This window comes from Molothrus ater, chromosome 3 (assembly GCF_012460135.2).
Source record: "Molothrus ater isolate BHLD 08-10-18 breed brown headed cowbird chromosome 3, BPBGC_Mater_1.1, whole genome shotgun sequence".
Classification (NCBI taxonomy): Eukaryota; Metazoa; Chordata; class Aves; order Passeriformes; family Icteridae; genus Molothrus; species Molothrus ater.
In genome coordinates this window covers 57,615,167-57,632,409 of record NC_050480.2, presented here as the reverse complement: position 1 = coordinate 57,632,409, position 17,243 = coordinate 57,615,167, and the positions used below count along the sequence as shown (strand labels likewise).

Sequence of the window (17,243 nt, the reverse complement as noted above, 5' to 3'; positions counted from 1 at the left end):
AACTTAAAGGAACAACGTCCTCTGAAGATCTGCTGACAGTTCATAAAGGAAGCTGTATAGGCTTATATATCCGTAAATATTCCTACAGGTCTTATTTCCACTCTTCTCAGTATTGCTGGAATGAAATGTAAGGAAGAATCAGGCTGCTAATGGCATCCATGGCAGTGATACAATCTGAGTTTTGCAGCAACAAGCTTGGAGACTGTCCAAATTGCCTTTTTCCTGTGCTCCTGCAGTTATAGACTGGGGCAAGCCTAGATTCAGTACAGATTTCAGCATGTGCTAATGAAGTAAAAACACAGATTCACAGACCACTGCAGCAATTCCATAGCTGTAAGAGGACAAAGGGGCCGAAGATTGCAAACATTGCCACCACAGGCAAGCCTAAGAGGACAAGGAGGAGCCAGATTTGTGAGTAGATTGTCTTCTCAATTGGGTGTGAAATGCCCCACCAAATGCAGACAAAGCCTTGGACTGAAACAGTGGCAGTGGCTGTACCTAGCACAGGAAATGACAGATTTGCAGTTGAGTTTTTTCTTCCAGTTGTGCCTATAATGCACAGGACCCTGGAAGAGGCACATTGTGATGGAAGAACCACCACCTGTGCATAAAAATCTTTTACGGGGTATCTGTGCCTTCTAGGGATGAGTTCCCAGATCCTGATCTTCAGAGTCCACCCCAAAACTATAGAGTGTAGAAAGTATTAAGCAGTACTTTATCAGGGTGGAACTTCGACAGTATCAATGTTCAGAATCAATCCAAATATTGATATTAAATAGTGGTTTTGACACATTAGAAATATAATAAGCATAGTTAGCTGACATGCTGAATTTGAAAAACAAAAGCCACCCTCAGAGACAGCTGGAACTAAAAACTTTATAACATCTCAGTGATGCATATGAAAGCAAAACTAAACAGAAAAACTCTGGACTTCCAATTTTGACCAAAAAAACCCTTGGTGATTGAAGTACACAGATGTCTGAAATTCTTCAAGTTATAGTAATCGGATTGTAAAAGTACTTTTCTTTTCAGATATATGATATTTATCTTGACAGAGTTTACTCAACAGTTTCATTGTTCCATGTGTTTCCCTTTGGTGCTTAGAAAAGAAAGCTAGTTTGTTCTTTTCATCTGTAGCCATTCCCTCAGTAGCTGTCATTTATTATGTAGAAAAAAGGATTGTGTTGCATTTCTGTATGCATTTGGCTTTGCATGTAGCTATATTTTTCTTTCAGTAAATGTATCTTGGGGCTTGGGGAATTGTTTTGATGAAAGGACAGCTTTTTAAGCCAAAATATCTTTATCTCTCAAAGAGTTTCAATTTCTGCGGGCTAGATTAAAAAGAAATCCTTATAAAACCAAACATCATCATCTCAATGAAAGCTAGCTTTTAGACATCAACCTTCTAGAGTATAATCTGTAACTCTAGGTGTATAGGAACCTCTGCAGGTACCTCTTCAGCAGCACTAGGTGCTTCACAGTAACAACAGCCAGTATCTTGACAATCAAGGGAGTAATATTAGCATCAGCTATCTAAGTCCTGCCTTTTAAGAGTGGCTTTTGAAAAGCTTCTCAAGAGCATCAATCTCTCTTTCTATCTAATAGACCAAGCCTGTCAACAAATGCTCCAGTTTTGACAGGTCCTTCCAACGTATAGAAATCAGATCTGTTTCTCCTGCCCTCCATGAGTCTGCTTGGAATAGAGCTGGATCACTGATGGCAAAACTTGGCCACTCTCAAGAATGAGACCTATAGGAAGCAGACAGGAACCGCAGCTTTCCTTCCCACCTGCACTTCACCCCACAACCCCTTAATACTCAAATAAGGGGTTTCAGGAAGGCTGCCCAGGGTTCAAGCAAGCTACAAGGTTTTGCGTGTGCTCTAACAGTGATGCAGCTGCAAAAGGCAGCATGCACAGCATCCTTAATTTCACCTGGACAAGCTTATTACTGACTAGTAGTTAAAAGATGCTTTGGGAGTATAGAGGTGTTTGTCTTCCCCACCTAACAGATTTGAGTTATCTAAATCATAGTCCTCAGATTTCCACTTCACACTCTCGTAATAATATGTGGGAGGTACCCCTGCTCCATCAGCTTGTCTTATCTTTCAAGGGCAGGGGTGGATCCTACCAGATCCTCTTCAAGACCATTCTTAATCCTTCTTCATGGCTTAGAGAAATAAATCCAGCCTCTTTTTTTCTTTTCTATTTGCTTGCTTAGCACTATTCTGAAGCACTTAGCTGTGTGCAAAATTTAATCATGCAACCGGAGGCAATAGATTCTGCTCCAGAACAAAGATGTTATCAAGTGCTACCACACCACATGTCAAATGTTTATTGGAATAACACATTTATATGTTGTTTTGGTTTTGCTTCTGTCTGTAAGTCCACTTATCTGCAAAAAAATTCTTAGTTTCACAGGAAAGCAAAACCCTTATGGTTTCACATGACAGCTCACACTTAAGAATTTCTTAATTAAAAGGGTTAGATTCACTTTAGGTTCCTTTAAATTAGTATTTTCAATCTATGGAATTCCCATGGGCCTGACTCCTTCTTCCAGACACATATGACTTTTATAGACATCAGATGAGATGACACCCACCCCCACAATTCTCCTAAGCTCTGTCTCAGGAAAATATGAATTTTTTTTCTCCCTATGAAATGAATTCTCTAACTTATGCAAAACTACCACAGGATTTTAGAAACAATAATGTCTTTTCTAGGAAGGCTCCAAAATAATTTTGAGAGAGTGTGACTGTTTTGAGCCTGAGCAGAGTTTCTATTTGTTTTAAAGGTAAATGTTAATATTGTGTCATACAGTATAGGCCAAACAAACTCTTTGTGCAGCTGCACTGCTGCTTTGGAAATAATTATATTTCCTTTAATGCAAATGGTCAAAAAAGTTGATTTATCATGCATCTGTCAAATCTAGAGAGTGCATTATAGAAACTCTTTTAGAACATCCTGAGCTAACTATTCAGAAGGATGAAAAGATTTCACAAAATGGAAACTCTATAATTAGACATAGAGCAAGCACACTGTATTAAGAGAAGAGACACTGAGGAGTCCTGGGGTGTGGATTCCACTAAATTACCTTAAATGAGCAGCATTGTAGGCACTGTATTGACTAATATAATAGGATTTACAGAATACATGATTTTACAATGGAGTTCTTTGCCAATTATAACCTCTCTGTGCGAAGAGGAAAATTGTACATAAGAGGTTATCTGGAACTTCTAGACAGAAAAATAGTGATGCCTATTTATAAACTGCAAAGGCATGCAACATCTCCAGTGCTAAAATGAGAAAAAAATTGTTCACTGTGTTACTAGCACTGACCAAGGCACTTTGGGTGTCTTGTCTGGTCTGGGACTTCCAGGGCACACAGAGGAGCCAGAGGAAGAAACTGAGTGTTCTTTAAGAAACATGTTTCAGGGTCGGGGATTAATTTCTTTAGAGAGAAAGGGCATACAAGACCAGCCCTTGTCAATACTCAAAAGCACAGTCTAGGCAGGCCATGCAATGTCTTTTGGTGGGGAGGGGTGGACACAAACTGCCCAGGGGATGCACTCAGCTACTTTGCAGATCTAATCTTTAGCTGATTGTACGTGGTCTTAACAACACATATATGAAAGGGTTTGTTTTATCTGTAGTGCTGTTACTCTTTAGGAGAGAAGTATCAATTGCCTGTCAGATTGTTTTTATGACCTTGTCACACAACGCAGCAGACTCCTTTGTTTATCTACTGTGAAGCACGGAATTATCTTCAAAATGAGCTGAAGCAATGATTACAAGATGGCCAATAAACAGATTAAAATCAAGCTCTAGTTGAGGAGAGCAACTCCAGTTGCTCCTGCTAAATAGAACCTTTGTAGACCAAAGGAACCTAGCACAGCATTTGACTGACTGGAGGGAAAAAAATTCTTTCAAACTAACTGTTTTTTTTTACTGGTCTTGTCCACTGTATTCTTTGATATCAGATACTAAGTATTACCAAAAGCTGGATTCTGGAGAAATGCAGAACATTCCTCAGTTCTAGTGAGAAAAATCTCTTGGTCTCATGTGGCTGACCAGTTGATAATCAGCAATGAGCTTTGTCTATCTTGCATGAAAGAACAAAATTAAACAGAAATTTGGTCGACGGTGTTTGGTCCAGATTCCTCTTACCCACTCTGCTGTGTATTTTTGGGTTACTACCACCAGAGGAGGAAGGAATACTTTTCTCTCATCTTGTTGACTGTCAGCAAAGTCATTTGAATCTCTGACTCAAAAAGGTGCTAGATAAAAAACATATTAAAAGAAAAAAATAACTTAAGAAAGAGAGAGAAAAGAATGTCATTTCCAGTTCAGGTATTGTGGAAACCCCATGGAAAGAATAATAAATCATTTTCCAGCTGTAGGTATCCCCAGGGAAAACACTTGACAGTTTCTTTAAAATAAGAAATACTTTAATTATCTTCAGTAGTGTTGAACCAGCATTCAAAAAGAAGGAGAACATGTTTTTAGATTTTGATATTGACTTGTCCAATTAATTTACTAAGTCTGTGGCACTTGAACAGACCTGTGATGGATGTACAAATGACTGAGTGCCTCACTGCGTATTTGTAAAGCAGATGATTGATGTATCCCATAATTTCTTTGAGCCATGGAGCTGATTTATATGCTCTGTGCTGTATAGACATTCTCTTTGTCAGCTGGGACTGTAAAACCCCCCACAGGCAATTGTCTGCTATTCAGTCTTTCCCATTCACTGAAATTACACATAATTTTAGCCTGTGCATTTATAAACTATGCTTTGCCATTTCCATTTGAAAATGCCTTTGTGCTAAACATTTTTGACTTGTCTAAATAAATATTATCCATAATAACCCTATATCAATCCATTACAAACCCATGTAACTACGCACTGCATTTAGATTGAATCCCTGAAACAAAGCCTGTTCCCACCTCACTCGTGTGATGCTTTCACAGCTGATACTCACAGCTGCAGAGAAATCTGAGCTACAGAGAAATCTGTGATTGTTTCATTTTGCTAAAGCTATAGGATGTGCAATAAAATAATGTTTGAGTGCCTGGTCTTCATATTTACAGATGATCAAATTCCAAAAGCACAGAGACCTATTGGCAGGTAAATAAGCCCGTAGTTATGGGGGGAGGTAAGTATTCAAATGAACTCAATTCCAAATTCCATCAAAACCTCATTAGTGACACATTTATATCATTAGCTGAAAGAGCTTTAGTGTAGTCAGCTAGAAACAACTATTTAGGAAATAGCTATAAGCTCTGCTGGTGAAAAATGGCTTTTTCATTAGAGACTGTCAATTCACAGGATTAAGCTACAACTTTGAGTTGTGGTGATCCAGAAAAGACAGACTTTCTACAAGCAGAAACTGCAGAATGAAGAGGAGTACAAAATACCTTCTTTAATGTTCTAATTGCTCATCTTGAACCACTTTATTCTCTAAAACTCTCTTTAATCTTCTGACAGTGCTACAATACATTACTGGAGCAATGTATCATATCTGGATTTACTTGTAAATGAAAAATGGTGAGAGAAACTGTGGAGTTCCAGTGGCTGTGGATTCTGAAGTTAAATCACATGTAGTATAGAACTATTTCCTTTAGTGGTTTTAACATTTTCTTCCTTAGGATTATGTTGCAATGTCCTTCTCACTATAACAGGGAGCACTGAAAAGGGTTATCTGATAGATTATCTCTCTGTATGTCACTTTTATGGACACAAGGGGCAGTTTCTCAGCTCAGTGAGATAAGCCACCATCTTCCAGTCTTAGGGGCCATAGCAAAACATACCCTGGAATCTGGAGTAACCCACTGTAGGGCAGGAACATCCTACGCATGAATACATTAGACTTCAGCCAGATGCCACTAAGTTTGACTCTTCTGTTTTGGAAGACAGTTGCATATCCCTGTAGCTCTTATATTTAAAGTCTGCTTGTAATGTCAGGTCTTTTATACCACAAATGTTTTATACAAGATTTTCTTACTGTTTCGCTGCTTAAATGGGATTTTTTCAGTTGTTTTTAATTTTCTCTTTTCAGACTTATTTCTACTTTTCAATATTACCATGGAGCTAGCAAATAAAGCACCATAATTTTTCTGGAATTATGTTAACAACATTTTTTTTCTGTCAGGTCCTTTTCCTGGAAGAAGAACAAGAAGAGACAAAAGAGAAGCCTAAACTCATCGAGATAATCTTCATAAGTCTTTCCTAAGTCACTGCATGAGGCATCCCATCAAGACAACAAAGGTCACACCAATGTCAGTCTGTGCTATAGGCTGCAGGGACCATTTGACTCTTTGTCTGTCCTTTGCTCCTTGACAACATCTTTCCAAAGGATCCTACTTACCAGGGTCTCTGACAGACACTCCAAACTGGACTTCATTATATAAATGAAGAAAAAAAAAGATAAAACTTGCTCTGCAAGTCCTTTCAGAGGCATGTGTTGCCCTGGTATTGCTGCTCTCACTCACAGTAGATGTATCTATTTCACATCCTTCCCCATGTCACTCCATAAGGGACAGAAGCAGACTCAGTGGATGGAAGGCTGTACTCCTAAATGTGAGCATAGAGCATCTGCTTTGCTGAGTATGGGACTGACCTGAGCCAAGCCACTTTCTGTGGCATCTGGGCTACCTTCTAGAATAATCACACTTAACTCAAGACCCTACAGGGTGTACTGGGTAGTTATAATTATTCCATCAAAGTGCATTACTGTGTTTCTACCTCTATCAAGTGTAATCTGCCATTAGGTTATTAATTTGCCTAGGTTTATTGGAGCCTCTCACAGTCCTCTCCAGACTTGATTTCACTGAACAATTCTGTAATTCTGTTACCCAAACTTCCTTTTTAAATCTACTTTTCTTTTCCAAATTGTCTTTTATTGCAGCACTTCTCACATGTATTGGTTCCAGGAGTATTTTTGTCCCGCACTGGGTTTTCAGGATTTTCATTTCCTCTGTTGTGTATGTGCATATGTTAGTGTATTAACTAGCACTTACCAGGGTGTAAATCACAGGGTGCCTCATTACCAAGGCGGATCATTAAATGTAGGAGGGTTATTTATCTAAAATGTGTGAGAAAACCGTATTTCCCTAAAAATCCCACTCAGATTTGTCACCAAACTCTTTCTTTATGGAGAGCTAGTCAGATTTTTTTCATCTCCACATTTTCCTAGTCCATTAAGAGGCATTCATTTTTATTTTGCCCCTTTATGCAAAATGTTTCATCTGAAACATATTCTTACCCCATCTCAAATGAAAGTTTCTAGAAGCTGTATGTTATTTGTGGGAGAGATTTGTAATTAAAACTATCTCGAATAATTGTCCAGCCTTTGGCTTGGGTACATTTCTTTCAGCATTCCTCATCTCTGAAGCAAGACTTGAAATATGGTTAAGTGCTGAAATTGACTGAATTCAAGAGCTCTTCTATACAAAGGAGCCTTGAAAGACTTCCAGTAGCAAAATAAATTCCTGCTATGGATCTAATAACATGATCCAAAAGTGTCCATGAGAGTAATTAATTTCCACTAAGCTGCAAAGGACTTCTCCAAAAAGGTGGCAGCACTGAATTCCCTGCAGCCCTAATTAAGATTCTCCTGGTGCTCTTTCACAGAAGACAGTGGGCATGGATGGACTGCCCTGGGTGAAAGAAGACAAGGCAACTGCCTCAGTAGCCTCCATCTCTTTCCCATTGCCTGTCCCACAGACATGATAAGAGAGGGTGAAGAGATCCAAACGTGGTCCCTGATGTGGGGATGGCCCCTCCTGGGGTCGCTGGGGCCGAGCACCCTGCTCAGCAGCCCTGAGTGCCCCGTCTGTCACACAGCCATGGCCGTGCTGGACATGCTCCCGGCCAGCTGCAGTCACGTTGCCTAAATGGAGTAAAGGCTTACTTAGCTCGCCCTTTCCCTCCTCCCACCTCTTAGCTAGGGGCTGCTCAGGGCTTTTGTTTGGCTATGGAAAGAAAAGACAGCTCTAGTCATTCAAGGCTTTGGTCTCCTAGATAGAGATGTGTCTGTGGTGCTTCAGGACAGATGCTAGCTGATGGATAGGGCAGCAGGAGTTTTTTTAGACAAAGAGGAAAGAACAGAAAAAGCCTTGAACCTAGCTCTTGGCTGAGAGAAAATAAAAAAAAAAAAAAGAAAGCTATTTTGAGCTCACTAACAAGGTCCTATCTTTTGCTTATTTAGAGAAAGGTTTGAAAGAAGGGCATAACAATACAGTGCAAGTGGAATACACAGGTCATGCAGAGCATAAAATAATTTTATATGTGTGTATGTGTGCATGCGAGTATGATTTGCTTCTTATAACCCAGCTTGGTAAACCCTCACCTGAGAGATTTAAATCACACCCAATTTTCACCATGTTTGCCTCTCCCTGTTTAGCAGACTGCAATGCAACTCCAAGAGATGGGTTGCCTGCTCTTTCAAAACCAGCTTACTAACACGAGGTATTCATTACACAGCATGGTAATTTATTTTGAAAGCAAATTTACCCTCCTCATCAAGCCAGTGAGTTATGTGCAACCTGAACTATGCAGATAGACGTGGAAAAGTGAGGTTTGGTTATTGTAAATCACTACCCTGGCAGTGGTCCAAGCTCTTAGGGCTTCAGCTGTTACACTAGTAGAGCAGATATAAGCTCCTGTATAACTAATCCACATCGGTTACAAAAAACAATAATATACCTATGTAAGCCAGTCATGTGAAAATTAGCATGATTTTCTGGCAATGCTTGATAATTATCTAGTCCACTGTAAGCAAAGCAGAAAAAAAATTCATAAAAATGCAGAGATTGTACACTATCGTACAAATAACAGAGGAGACTTAATAGATGTTACATCAGTAATAATTTTTATAAATTCCAGCTGGCACATGCCTTAATAGAAAAGCCTGGGGAAGTGGAAATGAGAGCATATATTAAGAAAAAAAATCATTATTTAAAATACTTTTAGTTTCAAAATAATCTTATTTATGCTATGTCAATTTTTAAAGACTCCACTACATAATTACAATCACAGTAAACAAGCAGTAATGATTTTTTCCCTTGTTCTGTACTGGAAATAAGAATAGCAATACAGACACGTGTCCCCTTGGGTGATGTGTTTTAATCAGGTTGGTTTTTATAAGGCCTTTTTCAAACTGATCAGAATAGCCTGAAGCGTGTCAGAAAAAACACGTTGCCTAGAATAAGCCTTTAATAATATTTCACAGCTGATTTGTTTTTGAGTTAATTTGCCCTTGAGCAAAAGAACAGGGTCAGGAGGACCCTTGTATGGGTTGGTGTTGAGCACAGCACAAAGGAACTATAATCATGATACCAGTACCTGGTTGCAGTACTGAAAAACAGAGAAGGAAGAGCAGTGGAGAAAAAGAAACAAGAGTTATCCAGGAGAGATGACTGGCACAATCCAAGCTCCCTGCTGATTTAACAGAGATCACGTTCTCTTCTCCTTGAAATACAGAACTGTCTGTTCAAGTTCATTGGTTTAAAGTGAGGGGAGTTATTTCACACTAATGCAGCTTGTACCACTTGTAACCCTCGAACAGAATCTCACCCAGAAACTCTCTTTAAACTTTGAAAAGGTCACACACAGAACTCCTTCAGCCTTTATTATTGAAAGCTTCCTCCTGGTTCTACTGTAGAGAAAAAGGCAGTGACCTTACATTTAATCACATCAAGGACTCCGTGCTTTAACTTACTTAAAAGATTCCTTATGCAGGAAAGCTTTATCCAAGAAGTCTTTTGCCAGACAATGATGTTTTTAAAGCAGCGTGCAAAATATCTCCCTTGCTGCAAACTCCGGCTGCTGAGTAAGCAGCCTCTGCACTGCCTGCAGAAAGGAGACAGCGAGAGAGGTCCAGGGGAATCTGCATTCAGCCAAATCCACCCCACATGCATGTGAAACCTAATGGAAATCAGTTGTGAGGCCCTACAGCTCTACAGGAGTACATGTGATTTATAGCAGGGCAAAGGATTTGCAGAATCCTGCATCTTTGGTGCTTTCATTTTTTAATGCTTCAGCCTGAGCAAAATTAATCTTCTTAATGAAGTAAAATGTAGGAGTAATTAGCTCCTTCACTTGCACATGTTTAACCACAATGCCTTTGCTGGGTTTCAGAAGTACACAGGACTTCCATTTTTACCTGCTGCTTGGATTTCCCTGTTTAAAAATGCAGCAAATGTAGTTTGAAAAAAATGTTTCTGCTGTGAGCTGTATGCTAAGGCTCTGATAAATGCCTTGTCACATTTGCTCTGCTTTGTACTTGGAAAGATTCTTATTTGTTTGCTTTTATGTTTCTACAACTCTCTCCTTTTTTTGCACACCATTTCCAGGCAAGGGATAATTCTGTCAGGGATGACAGACTCTGCGGAAAACTTTCTGCTCTGCATTTGCCTTTTCTCCACAGGGATTATGTGGAGCTGAACAATGAAAAAAAGGTCCAAAGTCTGCCTCAGAAAAGCCCTCCTTGACCTTTCCATCTCAGCCCTCACAATTTTGCCATCTTCACATCTGTGTGTAACTGCCCAGCACTAGATGAGGAATATTGTCATCTATTACATTCTAACATGACTTGAGGCAAAACAGGGTTTCCCTTCTGCTAGAAGACCCCCTGAATAGTTTAACTCCTGTTTGGGAAAACTCCCTGAGCCAAATTCTGATTTCTAAAAAGAAAGCTAGACGTGGTTTGGGGGGTAGAGGGGGTGAAGGGTGGTCTTGTGCTTGTTGGACAGAAAGGAAAAAATTAGCAAGTCTGGGTCCTTTTCACTATTTTTGAAAGAAAATATCACCTATTCTCACCCCAGTTTCTGTAAAACAGGGAAATAATATGTATTATTATTGCTAATCTGTTAAAATACTATGAGAGTACATCATAGCACTTTAGTGAAGAGTCTTTTCTTTTCCATGGGCACCAAATTTCAAGGTAGAAAGCAGAGCCCAGATGTGCACAACAGCCTTGGTCAGTAGAGTTTCAGGTTTTGGAACATCCCTTTTCTTCCAGGGCCACACAATCTCTTAAATACTGGACCATTTTAAGTACAGATCTGTTATCAGTACAAAACATGTAAACAGAGTTTGAGGGGAGGAAAGAGTGGCTTACTTTGCTGTTTCTCTGGCTCTCCCAGGAGCAGGACTCGGCCTCCTGAGGAGCAATCCCTCGCTGGAAAGGGTGGTCACTCAGGCAGGTCTGGCAGAAGGGAGGCTCCAGCTCTGGATCCCCTGCAGGTAAATTCATCACAGTGGGCCCCGGGTATTTGAGGCTGGCATGTGGATGCTTCTCAACGTTGACCATCGGGCTCTTAATCCACCTTCGTACCTGCCAACACAGGAGCAGATTATGGACTCTCTTTGCTCTACAGCTGTTGGGATGGCACAACAGGGTTTCCAATGAGGACAGAAGCACAGATTGGGGTAAATAATCAGATTTGAAGATCAGGATCAATTTTCTGTAGGAAAAAGTACCAGGGGAAGTCAGGGTGAGCACACATCATCATAGCCAGGCTCTTAATGCTGAGAATTCTTTGCTGATTTGCGCAACTCTGCCGTAAGTTTATCTACAAAATAAAGGCTTTATAAATAAATATATTGAAGTATGCAGTAGACTGCTAAAAGAGAGTGATAACTACCCAAAGCAAGTACTTCCAGCCTAAACAGCTCAGTTTCCCCATGAGAAAAAGCAGACTGGTTTTGCAGGAATAGAATTGTAAGACTTGCTTTCTGCAGTCCTTTCTTTCAACAGCAATATCTCCTGTCTCATCACTGACTTCATAAACTACCTCAGCCTTTTCTGTGCCTCCTATCACTCCCTTCAAGAGGCAGTTTCTCTTGCTGACCTGCCCCAAATTTTGATCCTGACTCCTCTAACCTGGTGTCCCCTGCCTTCTCCTCATCTCTGCAGCTTCCCAGCTAGGACCCAGTGCACTGCAGTAGGAAGGACACTGGTTACGAGCATAATGCACTGTGCTGGCAGGGCACAGTGTCAGCCTTGTGCACTTTGTTTGCTTTTCCTTTCACTTCTATGACTGTCTCTTTGATGTGAATTAACAGTATTGAGAGCTGTGAATTAACAGCTTTCTGAGACATTAAGTGAGGAGAGACCTCTCTGAGCTCTTTTTACAAGTTATTTTGCACTGTGAAAGCAAAAAGACCACTATGTGAGCTGTGGTATATATGCAATGAATCTGATCAGAACTCTGTAGTTAAAATGCAAAGGATGGATAGGGATGTCTCAGGACACACTCTCCCAGCCTGGAGGGGGAAGGCTGAGACAGCCAGAGCTGACAGCCCAACTGTCCTCCTATTGAAAGAATGCAATCTCTTTCCTCTGGGATCCCTGGCCTCAGCAGCTCCATTCTTCATTAAGAGATGATATTTGCCATTAGAGGATGCTTTACATCAGGAAAAAAAACCCATTTTATCTTACATTAGTCACGAGCAGGATGGCAAGTGCTTGATTAACAGTGGAAATCTATATCACAGCAACTGGTAACCAGGATCATGCATGATAAACAAACAGAATGAGACATCTCTAACTGGCCTTCTGCTGGTGACTCCTCCATGAGCAAAGCGCCTGCTCTGCTGACCTGCCGGAAATCTCAACATTAGGAAAATTTCTCTTTCCTCTCTATGGAAACCAGGCAAACAGATTTCCTTCTGTGGGCAAATGAGCCACTTTCCTGTGCATTCCCCATTTGCATTTTTTAGTGTCAGTTCATGTGGATAATATTACCTTCTACCTCCATGCTCTGGAGCATCCCCAAAAAATATCCAGACTGCTTTAGCTTCAGATTGATGGGTTGAAGTTGTAGGGGGAGGGATTATTTTTTTTAGATTTAATTTCAACAAATATATAGAAACTGATCTTTTAACCCAGGCAGTTTTGTTTTTTTTTTAATATATTTTTGTCAAGCATAATTGATTCTGTGATTGTTAAGCACATCATTAAATATATTATTCTGCCCAAATAAATACACAGGTTATGTGTCTTGATCTAATTTCAGATTTTGGTGTGTTGGAAATAATTATTACATTCATGGTAAAAAAAAAAAAAAAAAAAAAAAGCTTGATTTCCCAATGTAGTTTTATTACAGGAAACATTTAATGTGATTCTGAAAGAAGTAAATGTCGAATTTGTTCTTTTCAAGATATATCTGGTGGTCAGTTAAGTATTTTCTGACCTGGTTCTGCCTTTTTTCCTCAACATCCTGCAATTTCAGTCATTTCACCATTGGTGCACACAGAGTGCAGAAATGTGCATGAATAAAGAACCAAACTGACAGCAGAAAAGGACCAGGGCTGCAATGAGCTGCAGGTTCAGTCTTCCTTAAAAATTCAGGAAACATAGGCCAGTCTTTTGCTTGAGAGTTCTAAATTGCATATGGAATTCACATGTAAATGTGGATCTAAGGTTTCATTAAGACCCTATGATGTTTGGTTCTGTGATATGAGATTCATGACATTTGCAGTGATACAGTTAAACAATAATTTCTATTGTAACGTCACCTGTTTTTTTCACCCTCTCGTGTTTCCATTTACATATCTTTAGCCTTCCTGTGTATGAAAAAGCATTCAAAATGTGACTGGGATGCTCCTGATACACCAAAATGTGTCAGTATTGAATGATGTTGTAGCTGTACCTTTTAATGGCAATGAAATATACATTCTGCAGTAAAATGATCATAAATTAAAAATTAACCACTGGTGCTTTAATGATGAGGGAAAATAACACAGAGTGCATTTTATGAAGCTGCACACACCAGAATGTAGATGGCATTTCTCTCTCTAGCATCAGCAAGTGGTTCCTGAGTTCACTCTGAATTCTGAAGAATTTTTCTTTCTTTATTATGTATTCCAAGCTGACTCCTGATTTGAAGCCAGATATGCATCTTTTTTTTTTATGGATTACTTATTGCTGTTTAAAAATGTTGGGCTAAACCAAAGTTTCCCCATGATAGGTCCATATTATTTATACATTATAGCTTGTACTGAGAGATGAGAAATAAGCATGATCATGAACACTGCTCAACAATATGAACTCTGGTCATATTTGTTCTGTTGAATGAAGCAGAGTTCTGGAGAAACTAAGGAGAAAAAATTGTCAGGAGAATCCAGCTTTGAGATTGAATGAACCAGCACGATTGTTGGATTTTTATTTTTTTTTTAATGGTTGGAAAAAGTACCAATAGGTTAGCACACCCACAAATGCACTGTCAGAGGAGAGCTTTAAAAGTAGTTTATCTTCATTAGGTCGGACAAAGTCCAGGTTCACGTACATCCAGTCCAGGACACCATGCTGACTCAGCAAGACACGCGTAACATTTCAATAAACTTAACTGAGTCACTCTGAAAAGCAATGTACAATCAACAGACACCAATAGAAACCCAAGGCCTGCACAGCTGAGCCCAGGGAAGTTGTTTTTCTTTCCCGTGCAGCCTTTGCCCCTGAGTGAGGCACTCCTGGGTGCCTGCCCACGTGCCCAGACCTGCCTGGCAGCACCCGCAGGGAGCCGCGCCGGGGCTGGGCTGCGGCGGTGCCAAGGAGCTCTGCCAACACCTGGCGTGCTGGGCTGCTCCTAGGGCTTGCCTACATGGATGTGCAAAAGTCTGCTCTCCAGTCCCAAATGCACATCCAGCCCTTGTGTGGGCAGCGTGGGTCAGAGTTATGGTGGGTTTAATTAGCTCTGCAGCTGTTTACTCCATTTATTGGAGTTAAAATTTCAGGTTTTATTCTGAATTGAGAGGTTCAGGAGGACTTTAATGACATTCAACTCCTCTAATTTCACTTTTTCAACTAATTCAGACTAATGCCCCTCAGTATCCCTTTGCAGACAAACCTTACATTTGATTTTGAAATAACATTGAGTAAAATGCACAGAAGAGTGTAGAAAATTCAATGATTCACCCCTGACTTTCAACATATATCCATGTCCAAAGTCATTGAAAATACTGATTTGAAAGTAGGAACTGGCAGCAACTTCATAGCAGCAAGGTCAAGATCAGACTTTGGAAGAAAACCAATTTCCCTGGCCATTGCTATGCAGGTCTTGGGTTTCTATTGATGCTTGTAGATTATATATTACTTTTCAGAGGGCCTCAGTTAAGTTTATTGAAATGTTATGTATATGTATTAGTCACTGAATTGTAAGTCTACCCTATAGGCTTTTGTCTAGCTTTAACCTTAAAAGACTTCAAAGATTTTTTGAGGTTTTAATATTTACATTTACATTAGACAAGTGCCTTAGATCTATAGCTCTGTTTGACTTGGGCTATCTTAAATGTCACTAAGGGATTCAAAGTGCAAAGGTTCATTTCTTTTTAATTCACTTCCGCTAACAAAAGTCCTACACTGGATTGCACAAAATTTAAAAGCATTTAAAAGAAATTTCTCAGAGTTTCTTCCCTGATTTGACAAATTAAGATTAACAAGTAGCAGATGATAGTTTGCTATTTAGGGCATTATGTGATCATAGAATCATGGAATGATTTGGGTTGGAAGGGACCTTAAAGATCATCTAGTTCCAATCACCCTGCTGTGAGCAGGGACACCTTCTGTAAGACAAGGTTGCTCCAGGCCCCATCCAGCCTGGTCTTGGACACTTCCAGGGATGGGGCATTCATAACTTCTCTGGACAATCTCTTCCAGAGCTTCACCACTGTCATAATGAAAATTTTCTTGCTAATACCTAATTTAAACATCTTTCTGTCTGAATTCGGTCCTTCTCCTGTCACTACATGCCCTTGTAAAAAGCCTTTCTTTAGACTTCCTGTAGGGCCCCTTCAGGTACTTGAAGATGCTGCAAGGTCTCCCCAGAGCTCCAATAGCAACGTGCTAGGTGCATAATTCTTTGTGGCACTGTAAGGGGTATTTTATTATTCAAATAGATTATTTTTTTTTATTCTTATCAAGATATCCACTACCACTAAATAAACTAGAGCCTGCTCCTAACTGCAGGAAGCAATCCTCCTCTGAACTTCCTCTGACAACTTCTGTACTTATGTTTCCAAGACAAGGCCCAGCAATTTCATCCACCATTATAGAGTATAAGCAGCAGACTCTAAATGTGTCTGAGATAATCAGCTTTAATATAACTACTTATTTGAATAATTTCTTAAAATGAAGAGTTTTGAGGTTGTCAAAGCAAATAATTTTAACTTTTCCAAAATCAAAAATTTCACATTTTCAAGTCAAATGACATTTTTCTTTCTTTTTATTGATACAGAACAAATTATTTGGAACAAATGCAGTCAACTTCACACTCACAGACTTTCATGACTGGGAGTAAACACTTCTCCACCCTGCCACATTTTAATTTTTTTTTCTACTGGTGGTTTTGTTGGACCTCCAAAGGAGCTCTGGAAGTAGTCAAAATTGTTTGGTATTTCTGGCATTTCTTGCAATGACAACAAACAAAACTGATGAAAATTTTCAAGAAAAGTGAGTTCTTTCAAGAAAAGTGAGTTCAAAGGAGTGTTCTGCACCCCTCTAATCTGTAGCCATGTTTCACTAATCCCAAACTAAGTTGAAATGTGACTGTTGCTAGAGAGCAGCTCTAAATACCCTTTTCCCAAGCATGGCCTGTAGCATTGCTGAAAGGTGCACAAGTATTTTTTTAAAGGTTCTTTATTTTCTGAGCCTTGTTTTCTCAAGTTTCTTTGTTTGCTTTACTTTCTAAAAACATGATATCCAGCAGTGATAATCTTAGACTTGAAAATTGCCAGATGTGATTAAATAAGATTTGCCAAGTTCCAGGGGTTTTTTTCACTCCTGGTTTTTGCTGTTATGTAATAGCAAACAGATAAAGCTTTTAATTTCATATGGCTCAGTTGTCAATGGCAGCAGTCGACTCAGCACATTCTACACTTTAATTGGTTATCCATAAGCCAGTCCCCATCACTGCAATTATGAGGAATGCTTTCTATGAGAGAAACACCAGCCTGTTCCCTGGAGCCTCTACCAATGCAGATGTGGCTCTTGCTCAGAGGAAAAAGATGGCAGTGGCACCAGTGACCACCTTGGAACATCCTCCTTATCACTGGAGGCTCTGAAAAACCTGGGGCTTCAAAGGACAAGATGAGCTCCTTTGCTGGCTTCACAGCTGAACACTTGACCTTCAGAACCGATGAATACACAAGAAAAGAAAAGGCAGGTTATGCAGGGACATAATGTCTTGCAAGATTAGGCCCTTTGTGGATGTGGCAGTCACTCTGCCCCAGTGTCTGATA

At 39.8% G+C, this 17,243-nt stretch overlaps 1 protein-coding gene across 1 annotated transcript in view; it reads right to left on the bottom strand.

Annotated features, from left to right (window-relative positions):
* SGK1 (serum/glucocorticoid regulated kinase 1) overlaps positions 1–17,243 on the bottom strand; it is a 69,826-nt gene that overhangs the window by 35,927 nt on the left and 16,656 nt on the right. Inside the window, exon 2 of the mRNA XM_036380327.2 lies at positions 11,122–11,337. Within this exon, the coding sequence (XP_036236220.1) occupies positions 11,122–11,337 (216 nt within the window). The remainder of the gene's footprint in view (positions 1–11,121; positions 11,338–17,243) is intronic.